Source organism: Rhinoraja longicauda, chromosome 15 (genome assembly GCF_053455715.1).
Source record: "Rhinoraja longicauda isolate Sanriku21f chromosome 15, sRhiLon1.1, whole genome shotgun sequence".
Classification (NCBI taxonomy): Eukaryota; Metazoa; Chordata; class Chondrichthyes; order Rajiformes; family Arhynchobatidae; genus Rhinoraja; species Rhinoraja longicauda.
Window position 1 is genome coordinate 9,797,261 of NC_135967.1, and position 16,429 is coordinate 9,813,689.

Here is a 16,429-nt window from a genome sequence, read left to right on the forward strand (position 1 = left end):
GGAAACAAGGACAAAACTGTGGAAACAGTTACATTTTCATTTCCAATACAAACGTAGACCAACAAACATTCAAAACTAAAACATAAAAACATTAAACTTTCAGTGTCCTCTTAGAGGGGCAGTTAGATTGAAGCTAAGTTAACGCATTGAACCTTAGTTGACATGTTAACTTTAATAGTTAATATTGTTAACGCATGACACCTTAGATAACACATTAACCTTAGTTAGCATAGTTAACATATGGAAACTTAGTTAACATGCTAACCATAGTTGACATGGTTAACACATATAATCTGAGTTAACTCATTAACCTTAGTTACCATAGTTAACATATGGAAACTTAGTTAACTTGATACCCTTTGTTGACACAGTTAACAGTTAACACATGTAACCGGACTTAGGAGTGTTTCTGTGTTAACCCATGTGTTCGCCTGACTTAACACATTGACCTTAGTTAACACGGTAAATGCATGGAAGTTTAGTCAACATATTATATTATTTAATATGTGGAATCTCGATTAACATATTAATCTCGCTTATGACAGTAAATTCGTGGGGCATTAGTTAACACATTAACCTTAGTCAACACTGTTCAACAGCTTCAACCTTAGTTGATACATTGACCATAATTAACACAGTCTAACTCTGGAACTTTAGTTAACACACATAAACCCTTGTTAACACAGTGAACGCATGGAATATCAGTTAACACATTAACTTCAGTTAATGCGGTTAACGCGTGGAACTGCGCGTCGGATTCAGATTTGAAGAGTTTGCTGTGGAAAGCAGTGCAAAACAAAGTTGTTCTCTGTATCTCGACACACTGGTTATAAACTGAGCCCCAGTAATGACTTGATGTCAACTGCCCGCCGACAAGTTAGGTCAGGGTCTAAGCCTCCTTTGTCTTCTGGGCTGGGCTGGTCTGGGCTGGTCTGGGATGGTCTGGGATGGTCTGGTCGGTGAGGGGGGTTGTGTGGAGTTTGGGCAGAGGGTGCTGACTAAGTTCTCACTGGATGGCGCTGTAAGCACGCGGTTTGCACTCGCAGAGATGGAGAGAGCGTCCTGCAAGCGGGCAGGGGGAGGAGGAGGAGGAGGAGGGAGGGAGGGGGGTGTGGAGTGGGCACCGTTACAACAGGTGGTCACAACTAGTGAAGCAGCCCCCCCCCCCCCCTGTCAGAGAGGGCAGGGAGCCTCCCTCCCGGCACCAGTGCACATGGACAAGTTGGAGGGAGCTGGCGTGCACGGCGGCGCGCAGACTCTGGCTCAAGGTCCAGCCATTGGAGAGCGAGGACCTCTATATAAAGGCGGTGCAATGGTGACAGGAGCGAGAGTGAACACGCTGGCGGCACCCAAAAAGAAGTCTGCAACCCAGCGTAGAGGCGGGAGCCCGCACGGAGCCAACTTTGAGAAGTCGCGCCGGTTGAGCTGATGGACGGAGAGGGTTGGATGGGAGAGGACTCACGGGCGGCTTGGCCAAGCTCATAGGGACCAGTGGATGTGTCCTCCTGGAGCTCGGGTCTCGGATGCAAAGCTGGCGGAGATGTCGGGAGATGGGAATTGCTCGGAGTCCGTCTCCTGGGCGTCGGAGCGCACTCCCTCGGCCGGCGTTGGGGTGACCACGGCACTGGCCTCGGTCCTGATCTTCACCACGGTGGTGGACATCGTGGGCAACGTGATGGTCATCATCTCGGTCTTCAGGAACAGGAAGCTGAGGAACCCCGGTAAGGCGTGCTGGCCTTCAAAGAGAGAGTGTGTAGCCGCCCTCATTCACCCCCCTGGTGAAAGTTGGAGGTCCCACCAAAGTCTGGTCCACAGGCATTCGCTGGAGATGCCAACCACGGGGGTGGGACGGGTGAACCGAGACAGACTCTGGGAATACTTGGGTGACTAATCCATCCAACACTTTGCCACAAAGAGCGGCGTCGGGGGGTCCGGTAAACTCGGTGACAAGAATTGAGGACTTTATAGAAACCCCTTTAGAACATAGAACATAGGTACCGGTCCCTCGAACTGCAGTGTCTGTGCAGAACACGATGCCAAGACCAAATCTGCCTGCGCATAATCCATGTCCCTCCATCCTCTGCATATCCACGTGTCCATTTAAAAGTCTGTTAAATGCCACTATCCCACACAGCGTCTATCACCACCCCTGTCAGCGTGTTCCAGGCGCCCACCACTCTCTGAGTAAAACACATCCCCATTAAACTTTGCCCCTCTCATCTTAAAACTATAGTACCAGACCTCCAGTATTTGATTATTCCATCCGTTGTTTCTCTAATCCTCACAAACGTCTTAATCGAACAAGGGAAAGTACTGGCTGGTGTATTTGGGAAAATCGCATGTGGAGCTTTTAAGAGTCATTAGTCGTATTGTGGTTAGAACAGAACTAGAAACAAGGTGCTAGTTTACAAAGAAAAACACGTAAAGTGCTGGAGCAACTCAGCGGGTCAGGCAGCATCTCTGAAGATGTCTCTCTAGAGCAAGTCAGAAGAATCGTCACCTATCCATGTTCTCCAGAGATGCTGCCTGACCTGCTGAGTTACTCCAGCGCTTTGTGTCTTTTTTTTTGGAGTTAGATCACTTGTGTTTCAGTCTAATGTCAGTGGTGGACCCTGAAGGAGATGGACACGGTAACGATTATTTTGTTCTTTGCCTAGCTAGTAACGTGGAGAGAAAAGCTCCTGAATCGAAAACGAAAACTTTTTTTCCCCCACGGTGTCGTGAAGTATCTACAGAAAGTGCAAACGAATTCAGTAAATAGTAAACTAGGAATTTTAAAATGCAATCGAGTTTACCATCAAGGCGGAGTACCTGCATCGAACCGTTCCCACACTGTTCTTCAAAATTCATTTGTCTGATTTTATAACAGATTATAATTGACCTTTTATCTAATAAATCGTATAACTTCATGTCACCTTGTGTTATCGAGCAGGGGATATGATCAAATAACGGCGCAGGACACGTTAACGCCAAATAACGCGAAACTATTTCAAAGTACAAAGCAAGCAAAGCGACCAAAAAAATTCGTCGTGTGCAGCTTTCAAAACCAACGCATTCTATACAAAGTGTTGAAATGATTACTGAGCAAAACACAACGTGCTGGAGGAACTCGGCGGGTCTGGCAGTATCTGTGGAGGGAAATGGACAGACCACATTTCAGGTCGAGACCCTTCTTCAGATTGCAGTTCGGACTCCAAACGTCTTCTGTCCGTTCCCTCCCCATCAGCCGAGTCCTCCAGAACTTTGTGTTTTGCTCAAGATTCCAGCATCTGCAGTTCCGCTTTTCTCTGAAATAATTTCCTTCTGTTGGAGCTGCTTTAGCGTATATTTTGTTGATAATCATTGGACACAGAAGTTAGGAATAGTTTGTTTTTCTTGACTTAACTGAAATAGTGTGCAAACAATTTGGTCATAACTAACCCATTTCAAACATCTGAACTCTTTGGTTAAGATTAACATTCAGCAAGGTTATTCTTCACAACAAAACAAGGATTACAATCATAATGGTCCAACTGTTAGAAGCAATTACTGTATCAGAAGTAATTACTTATTCATTGCACTCTTACTTATTGTATCGTGTGGTGGATTGTATGAAAATCAAAGCATTTCACTGTTTCCAGGTACTTTTTTTTAACCAGAATGCTGCCTGTCGTAGAGAGGTTCAGCTACAAGTAGTTGGATAGATATTTTTCTCTGGAACCCTGAAGGTTGTGGGGTAGAAGTACGTAAAGTTGTGAGAGGCATAGATAAGATTAGTCAGAATGTTTCTCGCATGGTGGAAATCTCCAATACTAGAAGGCATAGCTATGATTGGAGAGGGGCAACGTTTAATGGAGATGTGCCGACCAATTTTTTTACACAGAAACTAGTGGTGACCTGGAGGCAAAAACGATAGTGGTGTTTAGAAGGCTTTTAGACAGGCACATGAAGTGCAGGGAATAGAGGGATATGGATCATGTACAGGTAGATGAGATCAATTTGATTTGGCATCATGTCCGGCATTAACATTGTGGGATGAAGGGCCTGTTCCTGTGCTGTGCTGTTCGACGTTCTATGGTCTATGTTCCATGTGACAATAACTTAACAACTACTAACTACTAACCACTACTAGTGTATAGTTGACAGGAACAAAAGGAGTCTGATGTTGAACAGTTACTAAAGGACGGGAATAAGACTAGACCATGAAACTTTAGAAGATTTACCCACAATGGCAGACTCATTTGAACTGTAAGACTAAGTTCCAAAAATAAATTTGAAGCCATTGTTGCGCTGCCAGATATTTGTCAAAGTAAAGTACTTTCAGTGGCACACAGTGTTTGAAAAGGTGGCAGTTTAATTTGGGACTTGAATCCTGAACTATCTGTCGCGTGGAAATAATGTGCGTAACTCTAAAGAGAAGGCAGTTGCACCATCCACCAGATAGTTCCAGCCTGTGAGAAGCCTCAGAAGGTCCCAGAGGAGGTCTATTGACGTTGAGTGGAATCTTTCTTTACAGCGAGCAGCTGTGTGTCACCTGGTACGAGTGTAATGGTGCAGAGAGACGTAGCAGCTAACCAAACCAAGTCCGCTGAAGGATTCCAGCAATGCTGTGCACACTGGGCATTCTGGACTGCACACAGATGCAGTTGTAAGTAGCGGGTGAGGGCCACTGCCTGATGTGACAACATTTCCTGGAATGGCAAAATTAGATTCCCACTAGACCAAGTTGGGCCCAAATCTCTCCTGCATTGGTGCAGCCCCCTTTCCTCCCCCCCTCCTCCCCTGTCTCCCCGTCTTCCCCTCTCCCCCTTCCCTCGCCCTCTCCCTCCCTCCTCCCTCCCCTCCCCATCCCCCTCGCTCCCCTCCCCTCCTCTCCCCCTCCCCTTCCCCCTCCCCTACCCCCCACTCCATCACCCTTACCCCCCCTTATCCTCCCTCCCCCACCCTCCTCCACCCCCTCCCTCCCTCCCCAGGAGATAGATTTAAACTTTAAAATGTGAATAACTTAAAAAATATAACACCGATTTCAATGAAACCTTCCATTAGCACCAAAGGGACGACGGTGAGTAAGGTGGGCCTAAAATTGTTGCGCTACCGTGTACCTTTTTGGCTGTTGTTTAGGAACAAACAAACAAACAAATGAGAGTTTTAGTATATGGATACTCCAGGTTGAATCACAGCACCCCCGACCCTTGAGTGATGAATTAGCATCAATGTCACATTAAAAATGTTTAAAATCAAAATAAACTTTATTCCAGACTAAAAATATGTACAAAACAAGATAGACAAAACAAGGTCTGAAGAAGGGTCTCGACCCAAAACGTCACCCATTCCTTCTATCCAGAGATGCAGCCTGTCCCGTTGAGTTACTCCAGCATGCCGTGTCTATCTTCAGTGCAAACCAACATCTGTAGTTCCTTCCTGTACAAAACAAAAACTGTGCAAAATTCCTCTGATATTCTCTGCGGCTATACATACATTCGTTAGCTTTATATTTGGTAATGTTCCCAAAAACCATAAATATCCATAGTAACATAGAGAAATAAGTGCAGGAATAGACCATTTGCCCTTCGAGCCAGCACCACCATTCAATATGATCATGGCTGATCATCTAAAATCAGTACCCCGTTCCTGCTTTTCCTCCATATCCCTTGATTCCTTTGGCCCTAAGAGCTAAATTTAACTCTCTCTTGAAAACATCCAGTGAATTGTCCTCCACTGCCTTCTGTGGCAGAGGATTCCACAGATTCACAACTCTCTGGGTGAAGAAGGTTTTCCTCATCTCAGTCCTAAATAACCTACCGCTTATTCTAAAACTGTAAACCCTGGTTCTGGATACCCGGCACCCTTGCCACTCATGTGGCCCCCTGGGGTGATATCCCTTCCTTTGTTTGAGGGGCATCCCCACCCACACCCTGCCCCAATGTGCAACAGTGGAAGGTCCCTAGACTGTGGTCCTCCCCCACAGAGTCTTGGCGTTGGCTGCACCAAGCTAATAATGGATAATCAACTTGTAGACAATGCAAGAACACAGCGGTGGGTCAGATCTGACCCAGAGCTCCCAGAAGTCTGGTATCTCATGGGTCAGGGTGTGATTTGGATTTTTTTAACATAGCCTTCAACGCCTGTGGATTTTGAGAAAGAAATGGATGGTAATTTGGCATGGACAATTTAGTTTAGTTTAGTTGAGCTTATTGTCATGTGCACCAAGGCAATAAACATTTGCTGCATTTATTCACAAAATGCTGGAGTAACTCAGCAGGTCAGGCAGCATCTCAGGAGAGAAGGAATGGGTGACGTTTCGGGTCGAGACCCTTCTTCAGACTGATGAAGAATCAGCCTGACAGATCAATCACCCGAAACGTCACCCATTCCTTCTCTCCTGAGATGCTGCCTGACCTGCTGAGTTACTCCAGCATTTTGTGAATAAATACCTTCGATTTGTACCAGCATCTGCAGTTATTTTCTTATACTTCTTAAACATTTGTTGCATGCTAAATAGTCAGCGGAAAGCTTATACATGATTACAATTGAGCCATCCACAGAGTACATGATAAAGGGCATAACGTTGATAAAGGGGGCATAATAAAGGAAACAGTGGGGCATCTGGAACCCTGGTGAACAGCGGGATAGATGAGTTTCTGTTTAGATTATTGTCATGTACACTGAGGCACAGTGAAAAGCTTTTGATATGTGCTGACACGTGCGGAAAGACAACACATGATCACAATCGAGCCATTCACAGTGGACAGATACATGATAAGGGGAATAACGTGGATGACGATTAGTGGAAGATAAAGCCAGTAAAGCTGATCAAAGATAGTCCAAGGGTGTCCAATGAGGTAGATAGTAGCATGGACTGTTCTTTAGTTGTTGGTAGGATGGTTCAGTTGCCTGATAACTGACATTGACCCAATAATAATCCGTACCTTGTAACTCATAGTGTGTGTGTTTCAGCATTACAAGTAGGACAGGGATCGCCAGGAAATTAACTGGGAAGATAAGGTGACTGACTTAATGTTTTTAGGCTTCAATAGACTGCTGTTTGCTTTTTTGCTTAGCCAACCAAATGTAGTGGCAGACTAACATTCAGCCACTAGAGTTCTAGACTCAGAGCTGGTCACAGGTCTTCGATATCTACAACAGCAGTAGGTGAAGCATCCTTTCCCTGATTCAACTGGCAGTTTTAATGCAGTCACGGTTGAGTAATTACGGATGATTCTTGTGGATCTGGTTTTTATGCTCCTTAGATTCTCGGCACAATGCTGAACACATCCGAATGAGCACAGCTGGTAGAGAAATATTTTACTGACATGGGAGGGATGCCAGATTTAAAGATGAAAGGTTTTCTAGGAGTTGGCTTTTGCACCAGTGAAAAAGATAGCTGATCCCTTTGCTGTGCATGTAACACAGTTAAGTTTGAAATTCCACACCCTTCAACATTTTTTCATTTAATTTTGCACATTTTCCATTAGCACCTTTAGTTTAGTTTAGGGATACAGTGTCCCATCTGCACTATTTCCTCCTGCCTGCGTTTGGCCCATATCCCTCCAAGCCTGTCCTATCCGTGGATCTGTCTAACTGTTTCTTAAAAGTTGTGATAGTCCCTACTTCAATTACCTCCTCTAGCAGCTCGTTCCATACACTCACCACCCTTTGTGTGAAAAAGTTACCCTTCAGATTCCTGTTAAATCTTTTCCCCTTCACCTTAAACCTATGTCCTCTGGTTCTCGATTCACCTACTCTTGGCAAGAGGCTGTGCATCTACCTGATCTATTTCTCTCATGATTTCATGTACCTCTGTAAGATCACCCCTCATCCTCCTGCACTCCAAGGAATTGTGTCCCTGCCTGCTCAACCTCTCCCTATAGCTTAGACCCTCAAGTCCTGGCAACACCCTCGTAAATCTTCTCTGTACCCTTTCCAGCTTGTCTGTACCATTCCCATCTTGATTTGATGGACTGAAGGGCCTGTCGGCCGGTGAGGGCAAGTTGAGCCGAAGGGCCTGTTTCCACACAATATGACTCTTTGACTCTATGACTGACCAGCGATCACCCGTACATTAGTTCTATCCTGCACACTAGGGATAATTTACAGAAGCCAATTAACCTACAAACCTGCACGTCCTTGGAATGTGGGAGGAAACAGGAGCACCTGGGGAAATCCCACACGGTCACAGGGAGAACCTGCATACGCCATATAGACAGTACCCGTAGTCAGGATCGAACCCGGGTCACTAGCGCTGTAAGGCAGCAACTCTACCACTGCGTCACTATGCACGTTCCTCTGGTCAATGTTTATATTTCTTCTTACGATAATAAAATGACTCGGCATGAAGACAGATTTTTCTAACTCCTCTTGAACGTCAGAAGTATGTTTTTGATTGTCCCATTGCGAACCGAAATATCAAATGCAATTCCTTGACGTGCAGTAGAATAAAATTGTTCCATTTTATTTGATTCCAACACTCCTTTTAGTTCCAGAGAAATGTATTTCATCAGCGCATCACACAAACTGTGTCAAAGCTGCAAATAATAATAAACATTTTGTTTTTCAATCATATTCAACAAAATTCCAGTTCTGATATTACAATAAACCTTACCAGTGCTAAATTGTGACAAAAACGTAATAAATATGAATTTACATTACCAACCTGAGGATTATCTGAAAATACTTTGTTCACAAAACTTAATTGCTTGCCAAAGTTTATGATTTGATTTACAAGATTTCCACATTTTCATTTTATGTGGAAAATAATGGAATAACCTTTTAGTTATTCACCTGGAGTAATCTGCAGATTCTATGAATTAACGAACAAAGACACTCTTCTGCATGATTATGTCAATTTTATCCATTTTTGTCTGTATTGTGATATAGAAAAATACATCTTCCAACCTTTCTCCTCACCAGTGTAGACACAAAATGCTGGAGTAACGCAGTGGGTCAGGCAGCATCTCGGGAGAGAAGGAATAGGTGACGTTTTGGGTCGAGACCCTTCTTCAGACGAAGGGTCAGACTGAAGAAGGATCTCAACCTGAAACGTCACCCATTCCTTCCCTCCAGAGATGCTGCCTGTCTCGCTGAGTTACTCCAGCATTTTGTGTCTATCTTCGGCTTAAACCAGCATCTGCAGTTCCTTCTTAACCAGTGTATCTGTACTATCCACAAAAAAGTCTTACATGGTGATATTCTGCTGATTTTAACTGGACCACGTTGTAACTTATCTCATCGGAACTGTGCAGTGAGTTTTAAGAATGTAAGAGTCCAATTAATATTTTCTTACTGCTTGAATGACCAAAAGGTCACCCCATTATTTTTTTTACTGCTTGAAGTATTGATGATGAAGACCGGGGGGAACAGACAGATGTCCCAAGATGGGACTGAACTTTATGAAACTACTGCAGGATAAACGTAAAATACACGAGACATTACTTTTATTGAACTGATGAAGAGAGATTATCGTGCCGATCCCAATGTGAGTAGATTTACCACATATCACTACAGTGAACCTCATTTGAACGGACCTGCTTATAATGGATTTTGGTTATCGCGCTTGGACGTGCTGACCACCCCTGCCATTTGCACCCCCGACAAGTTGTGCCACTTCCAGGTTGGACTTCCTCCACCACTCCCAGCCCACACAGCTTCCTCGGCCTCTTCCAGGCCGTGCCCGCCACTGCCACCGCCACCGCCGGCCCTCACCTGCACTCTGGCTGCCCTCGGGCCGTGACCATCGACTCTGTCTCTCCCCGCCCCTCCCCCCTGGCCGCCAGCAGGCCCAGCTCCAGACCGAGACTCCAGGCCCAGCTCCAGACCGAGACTCTGAAGAAGGTTCTTGACCCGAAACGTCAACTATCAATGTTCTCCAGAGATGCTGCCTGACCCGCTGAGTTACTCCAGTGCATTGTAACCAGCAACTGCAGCTGTTTGTTTCTACAATGATAAACCCTTACTCCATTATAGTGGACAATCGGCAATAATGGACACCATTCTCCCCCACCGCCCCCCCCTTGTGGCCCATTATAACGAGGGTTTATTGTATAATGATTATGCCCCTGCGATCTATAGCTCATTGTAACATTGAAAGGTGGAGACTCGCTGTCTTTCTATGATGCGTAAAGGGCAAGGGTTGATATTGCTTTTGGTTTACTGTGGACACATGTACCGAGATACAATGAGAAATGATATGCTATTTTGTGAAATATACAGGCAGATCATACCATTCCTTCTCTCCAGAGATGCTGCCTGTCCCGCTGAGTTACTCCAGCATTTTGTGTCTACCAGATCATACCATAAGTGTGGCACAGTGGCACAGCTGATAGATCTGCTGCCTCACAGCGCCACGGCCTGGATTTGATCCTAACCTCTTGTGCTGTCAGTGTGGAGTTGGCACGTTCTCCCTGTGACTGTGTGGGTTTCCTTTGGGTGCTGCGGTTTCCTCCCACATCCCAAAGACATGCAGCTTTGTAGGTTAATTGGCCTTTGTACTTTGCCCCTCATGTGAAGGGAGTGCATGCGATCGTGGGATAACGTGGAAGTAGTGTGTGAATGGGCAATTGATGGCTGGAGTGGACTGGGTGGGCCAAAGGGCCTGTTTCCATGCTGTATCTCCAGCAAAAAGACACAAATACTTCAGATAGTCCAAATGAAAAAAGGAAACAGTGTAGAAAATAGTGTTACAGCTAAAGGGCAAGTGCAGACCAAAAAATGCAAGGGACACAGTGAGGTAGATTGGAAGATTTAGAGTTTATTCTTAACATATGAGAGGTCCATTCAAGTTTGATAACGGTGCGGAAGAAGCTTTTCTTGAATCTGACAGTGTGTACTTTCAAGCTTTTATACAGTGTCTTGTGCCTAACAGGAGAGGGGAGAATAGGAGTGTGTGAGTAAACCATGATTACGTTATCTTACTTGAAAGCGCTTGGTCATATTTCAAATCTATTTCACACGACACAAATAAAAGTATTTTGCCGCCTATTGTGAGGAGATTGCTCATTACCTTCCCCTCTGAAATGGTCAGCGAGGTATTCAATTGTTTGGCAGTCTTTTCCGGCTTTTGTAGACTGAATTACATCCCCTCCATGTCGAACAACACTTGGATAAAGTGTTGAAAATATCAACGACATTGAACTTATTCTGAGTGGAGGAGGTTAAATGTCTTTCACCAAGACTGGATTGACAGCACCGCCAGTGATATAGTGGTTCATTCCTAACGGATGTTGCTGCCAAATTAGACACGTAGACGGCAGTGAGCAGATCAACACAAAAACTGTGCCATACTCACAATTTGCGGTGGCACGGTGGCGCAGCGGTAGCGTGGCTGCCTTGCAGCGCCAGAGACCCAGGTTTGATCCTGACTACCGGTGCTGTCTGTACGGAATTTGTATGTTCTCTCCGTGACCGCGTGGGCTTTCTCCAGGTGCTCTGGTTTCCTCCCACACTCCAAAGACGAACAAGCTTGGAGGTTAATTGATTTTGGTAAAAATTGTAAATTGTCCCCAGTGTGAGGGATAGTGCTCGTGTATGGGGATTGCTGGTCGGCACGGACTCGGTGGGCCAAAGGTCCTGTTTCTGTGCTGTACCGCTACTACCAAACTAAATTAACCTAATCTAAATAGGCTGTCTAACCATCCTTTCTTGATAATAGGATCAAAGGGATGTGTAGTAAATATTTGTAGTGGCACAGTGACGCAGCAGGTCGAGTTGCTGCCCCACTGTTTGAGAGACCGGGTATGATGCTGACCTTGGGTGTTGTCTGCGGGGAGATTGCATGTTCTGTCTATGACACTGTGGGTTTCCCCCATTGTCCCAAAAACATGCAGGTTTGTAGGTTAATTGGCCTCTGTAAAATTGTTGCTAGTGTGCAGGGAGTGGCTGTAAAAGTGGGATGTAGCGGACACGGAGCTGTCCGTCGAAGAATGAGGCAGCACACGAAGTTCGTCCAGCACCACTTTAATTCACTACACCACTCCTCTCTCCCATCTCTGCCGCGCACCAGTTTCCCATACTCCCCCGGGGCACCTCGTGACCTCTCCCGAGCTGAAGGTTATGCACTGCGCATGGTTCACCACCAGGGGCCGCCACATGACCCCCCCCCAGAACCAGAGGCGCAAAAACGGACGGACAGCCGAGCGAGGAGGCCGGACCTTGTACGTACGTCCCCGGGCAAAAGGGGCCTGCTCTGTAAGGACGAATTAGGTTGGGCCCGAGATGGCGGATGCCCCCGACAGTAAGGCTGGGCCTCCTGTACTGGCTCGCTCAGGTCCAAATGGGCCGGTTTCAAGCTAGCCACTGACACAGTCTCTTGCCGACCCCCCATGTCCAATACAAAAGTCGCGGGGCCATGTCGCAGCACCCGAAAAGGACCTTCATATGGGCGCTTCAAGGGCGACCTGTGTGCATCGCGGCAAAGGAAAACATACGAGCGGTCGGCGAGAGCAGGATGCACATACGATGGGGTGACACCATGCCGAGATGTTGGGACAGGAGACAGGGTGTTGTCCCCTCACGTCCACCATCGCGAAACATACAAGGCGGGCGGCATTGGCGGGCCGACGAGCCCCAGTAGAAACACCATGCTCCTTTACCGGCTTCTCCGGCAGGCTCAGAGGGCTCCGCGGAGCCCCTGGCGGGCGTGGACCTAGGCTGCTGGGCCTTCCAGGGCACCGTGGACGCCCGATCCAGCGTGCCCACTTCCTGCCGCCTGGCCAGCCACAGCTCGTCGGCACGCTCTGCTAGAGCCAGAGGGTCTTGGAAACTCACCCCTGCGAGGAGCGGGCGAATATCATCCGGAAGCTGCTGCAGAAAGGCGTGTCCGAATAACATGCAGGGCTGGTGGCCATCCATGAGGGAGAGCACCTCACTCATTAGGACCGAGGTCTTCCAGTCGCCCAGCCCACCCATGTTGAAAATACGGGCCGCTTGTTCCAGACGACTGAGGCTGAAAGTACGGAGCAGCATCGCCTTGAGGCCCCCATATTTCCCAGCCGCCAGTGGATTCTGCTGGTAAGGAAGTACCCGACCGGCTGTCTCTTGGTCGAGCGCGCCAACCACGTAATAGTAGCGGGTCTCGTCAGTCGTGACCCCGCAGAGATGAAACTGTGCCTCGGCCTGTTGAAACCATACCCACGGCTGGGCGGCCCAGAAAGTTGGCAGCTTCAGGGCGACTGCGTCGAGTTGGGCTGGTTGGCGGCGACGACAGGTTGGTCGCTGACGGCGTGCATTTTGATCCTCCAAAATCTCTATTTTGGACATCGGCTGGTCACCAGATGTAGCGGAGCTGTCCATCGAAGAATAAGGCAGCACACGAAGTTCGTCCAGCACCACTTTAATTTCCTACACCACCCCTCTCTTCCCTCGCTCCCCTCGCTGCCGCGCGCCAGCTTCCCATACTCCCCCGGGGCACCTCGTGACCTCTCCCGAGCCAAAGGTTATGCACTGCGCGTGGTTCACCACCAGGGGCCGCTACAGGGATAACATGGAACTAGTGTGACTGGGTGATCAATGGTCGGTGTGGATCAGCGGGTATGGGGAGAAGGCAGGAACGGGGTACTGATTGAGAATGATCAGCCATGATCACATTGAATGGTGGTGCTGGCTCGAAGGGCTGAATGGCCTACTCCTGCACCTATTGTCTATTGTCTGTTGTCTATTGAGTGTAGTGGTCCAAAGATGCTGTCCGGTGGCACTTGGGAGAAGCTGAATGTGGCAGCTTGGCTCGGTTGTGTGAAATCCTTCCAAACCCTTGAGGATTTTGAGCTGAAAGTACACTAATTACTGTGGTTAATGGGATCATTAGTTATGTTCAGACACTGCTTTCAAAAGTAGAGCATCTGAGATGGGATGATAAGCTCTGAAGTTGGCAGGATGGAAAAGAAACTGTGCTGTGGTTAAAATGAACCGCAGCAATGATTACAGGTTGTATCTTTGGTTATCTACAGAGAAATAATTAGAATTTAAAATTTCATTACTGTGTATTGAATGTAGATTTTATTCACAGTCGCAACTCTGTGGAATTCGGTATTGCAAAGCAATGATCTCGTTGTAAACTTGTTTTTAAACGCAATTTGTTTTTAAAAGTAGGTAGAGCTGCTGCCTCACAGCGCCAGAGATCTGGGTTTGATCCTGACCTCGGGTGCTGTCCGTGTGGAGTTTGCACGTTCTCCCTGTGACTGGGGGAATTTCCTCCCACATCCAGAAGATGTGCAGGTTTGTAGGTTAAATGGCCTGTAAATTGCCCCTTGTGTGTAGAGAGGGTATGAGAAAGTGGGATAACATGGAACCAGTGTGAATGGGTGCTCGATGGTCGGCATGGATTCGGTGGGTCGAAGGGTCCATTTCCATGCAGTATCTTTCAGTCAATTCAATCAAAATACAAGCAATCTCTTTCAAACTCATTGAAAAGCACAATCATTGCACCCACCTGTTGCAACAAAGGAACACATTACATTGCTGGAATAAATTAATTTAGAGAAATGAAATAAATTAAAGTCAGATTCTAATTTCAGATTTAAAACAAAACCTAACCTTAGAGTTTAAATTAAAAAAGATCTCTGAGGATGAAGAATTCTTGATTTTAACCACTGCTTGTGGCTTCATCTTAAATTATTATCTTGCAATTAGTTCAATGTTATCTAATTCTTCCCAGCAAGGAAGGTTCCCAGTGAGATTTTAGTCTGATAGTGAAGTCAGGGTGATTATACAGACATAAACTATTTCTACTGAGATTAGTTTAGTTTTGTATATTGTCACATGTTGCGAGGCACAGTGAAAAGCTTTTTTTGCTGCATGCGAACTAGTCTGTGGAAAGAATATACATTTTTAAAAATTAAAATAAACTTTATTCAGAGTAAAAAATACATACAGAACAAGAACTGTGCAAAAATGCTTCCAACATTCTCAGCGGCTATTCATACATTCACCATCATCGTATTTGGTAACGTTGACAGAAATATTTTGGGACAACACAGTGGCGCAGCGGTAGAGTTGCTGCCTTACAGCGCCGGAGACCCGGGTTCAATTCTAACTACGGATGCTGTCTGTGTGGAGTTTGAACGTTCTCCTGCGTGGGTTTTCTCTGGGATCTCCGGTTTCCTCCCACTCTCCAGAGACGACCAGGTTTGTAGGTCAATTAGCTTGGTATAACTGTAAATTGTCCCACGTGTATAGGGTGGTGTTAATGTGCGGGGATCGCTGGTCGGCGCAGACTTGGTGGGCCGAAGGGCCTGTTTCCATGCTGTATCTCTAAATTAAACAAAAATATCCTTATACCCGGCAGCCTTGCCACTCGCGTGGGGTGATATACCTTCCCTTGTTTGAGGGGTGTCTCCACCCTGCCCCTCAATGTGCAACAGCACAAGGACCCTAGACTGTGGTCCTCCCCCACAGGGCCTTGGCGTTGGCTGCCCCGAGCTTCAGTGCGTCCCTCAGCCTGTACTCCTGCAGTCTGGAGCGGGCCAGTCGGCAACATTCCCCCATGGACATCTCGCTCCGCTGGGAGGCCAACAAGTTTTGGGCTGACCAAAGAGCTTCTTTGTTGGTTGATCACCTTCCAGCAACACTTGACGTCTGTCTCTACATGATTACAATCGAGCCATGCACACTGTACAGATACAAGATAAAGAGAATAATGTTTAGTGCAAGATAAAGTCCGGTAAAGTCCAATTAAAGATCGTCCGAGAGTCTCCAATGAGGTGAATGAATGAATGAATACTTTATTGTCACATGTAACAAGTCACGGTGATATTCTTTGTTTTGCGTTTGTCCTTTGTCCTCACCCTCCCCCCCCCCCCTGCACTGCAGTCCGCCCCACACTGGGCACTGGGTCCTCCTTTGTCCTCACCCCCCCCTCCACTGCAGTCCGCCCCCACACTGGGTCCTCCTTTGTCCTCACCCCCCCCTTGCACTGCAGTCCCCCCCCACACTGGGTCCTCCTTTGTCCTCATCCCTCCCCTCCACTGCAGTCCCCCCCCACACTGGGTCCTCCTTTGTCCTCACCCCACCCCCCCCCCGCACTGCAGTCCCCCCCCACACTGGGTCCTCCTTTGTCCTCATCCCCCCCCTCCACTGCAGTCCCCTCCACACTGGGTCCTCCTTTGTCCTCACCCCCCCCCCCTCCACTGCAGTCCCCCCCCCCACCCAGGGTCCTCCTTTGTCCTCAACCCCCCCACCCCCGCACTGCAGTCCCCCTCCACACTGTGTCCTCCTTTGTTCTCCCCCCCCCGCACTGCAGTCCCCCCCCACACTGGGTCCTCCTTTGTCCTCACCCCCCCCCCCCCTTGCACTGCAGCCCCCCCCCACACTGGGTCCTCCTTTGTCCTCATCCCCCCCCTCCACTGCAGTCCCCTCCACACTGGGTCCTCCTTTGTCCTCACCCCCCCCCTCCACTGCAGTGCCCCCCCACACAGGGTCCTCCTTTGTCCTCAACCCCCCCACCCCCGCACTGCAGTCC

General features: G+C 47.5%; 1 protein-coding gene across 1 annotated transcript in view; it reads left to right on the top strand.

The window, feature by feature from the left end:
• Positions 1–1,402: 1,402 nt before the first annotated feature.
• Positions 1,403–16,429, top strand: part of LOC144600342 (melatonin receptor type 1B-like) — a 111,434-nt gene continuing 96,407 nt past the window's right edge. Inside the window, exon 1 of the mRNA XM_078411918.1 lies at positions 1,403–1,721. Within this exon, the coding sequence (XP_078268044.1) occupies positions 1,496–1,721 (226 nt within the window). The 5' untranslated portion in view covers positions 1,403–1,495. The remainder of the gene's footprint in view (positions 1,722–16,429) is intronic.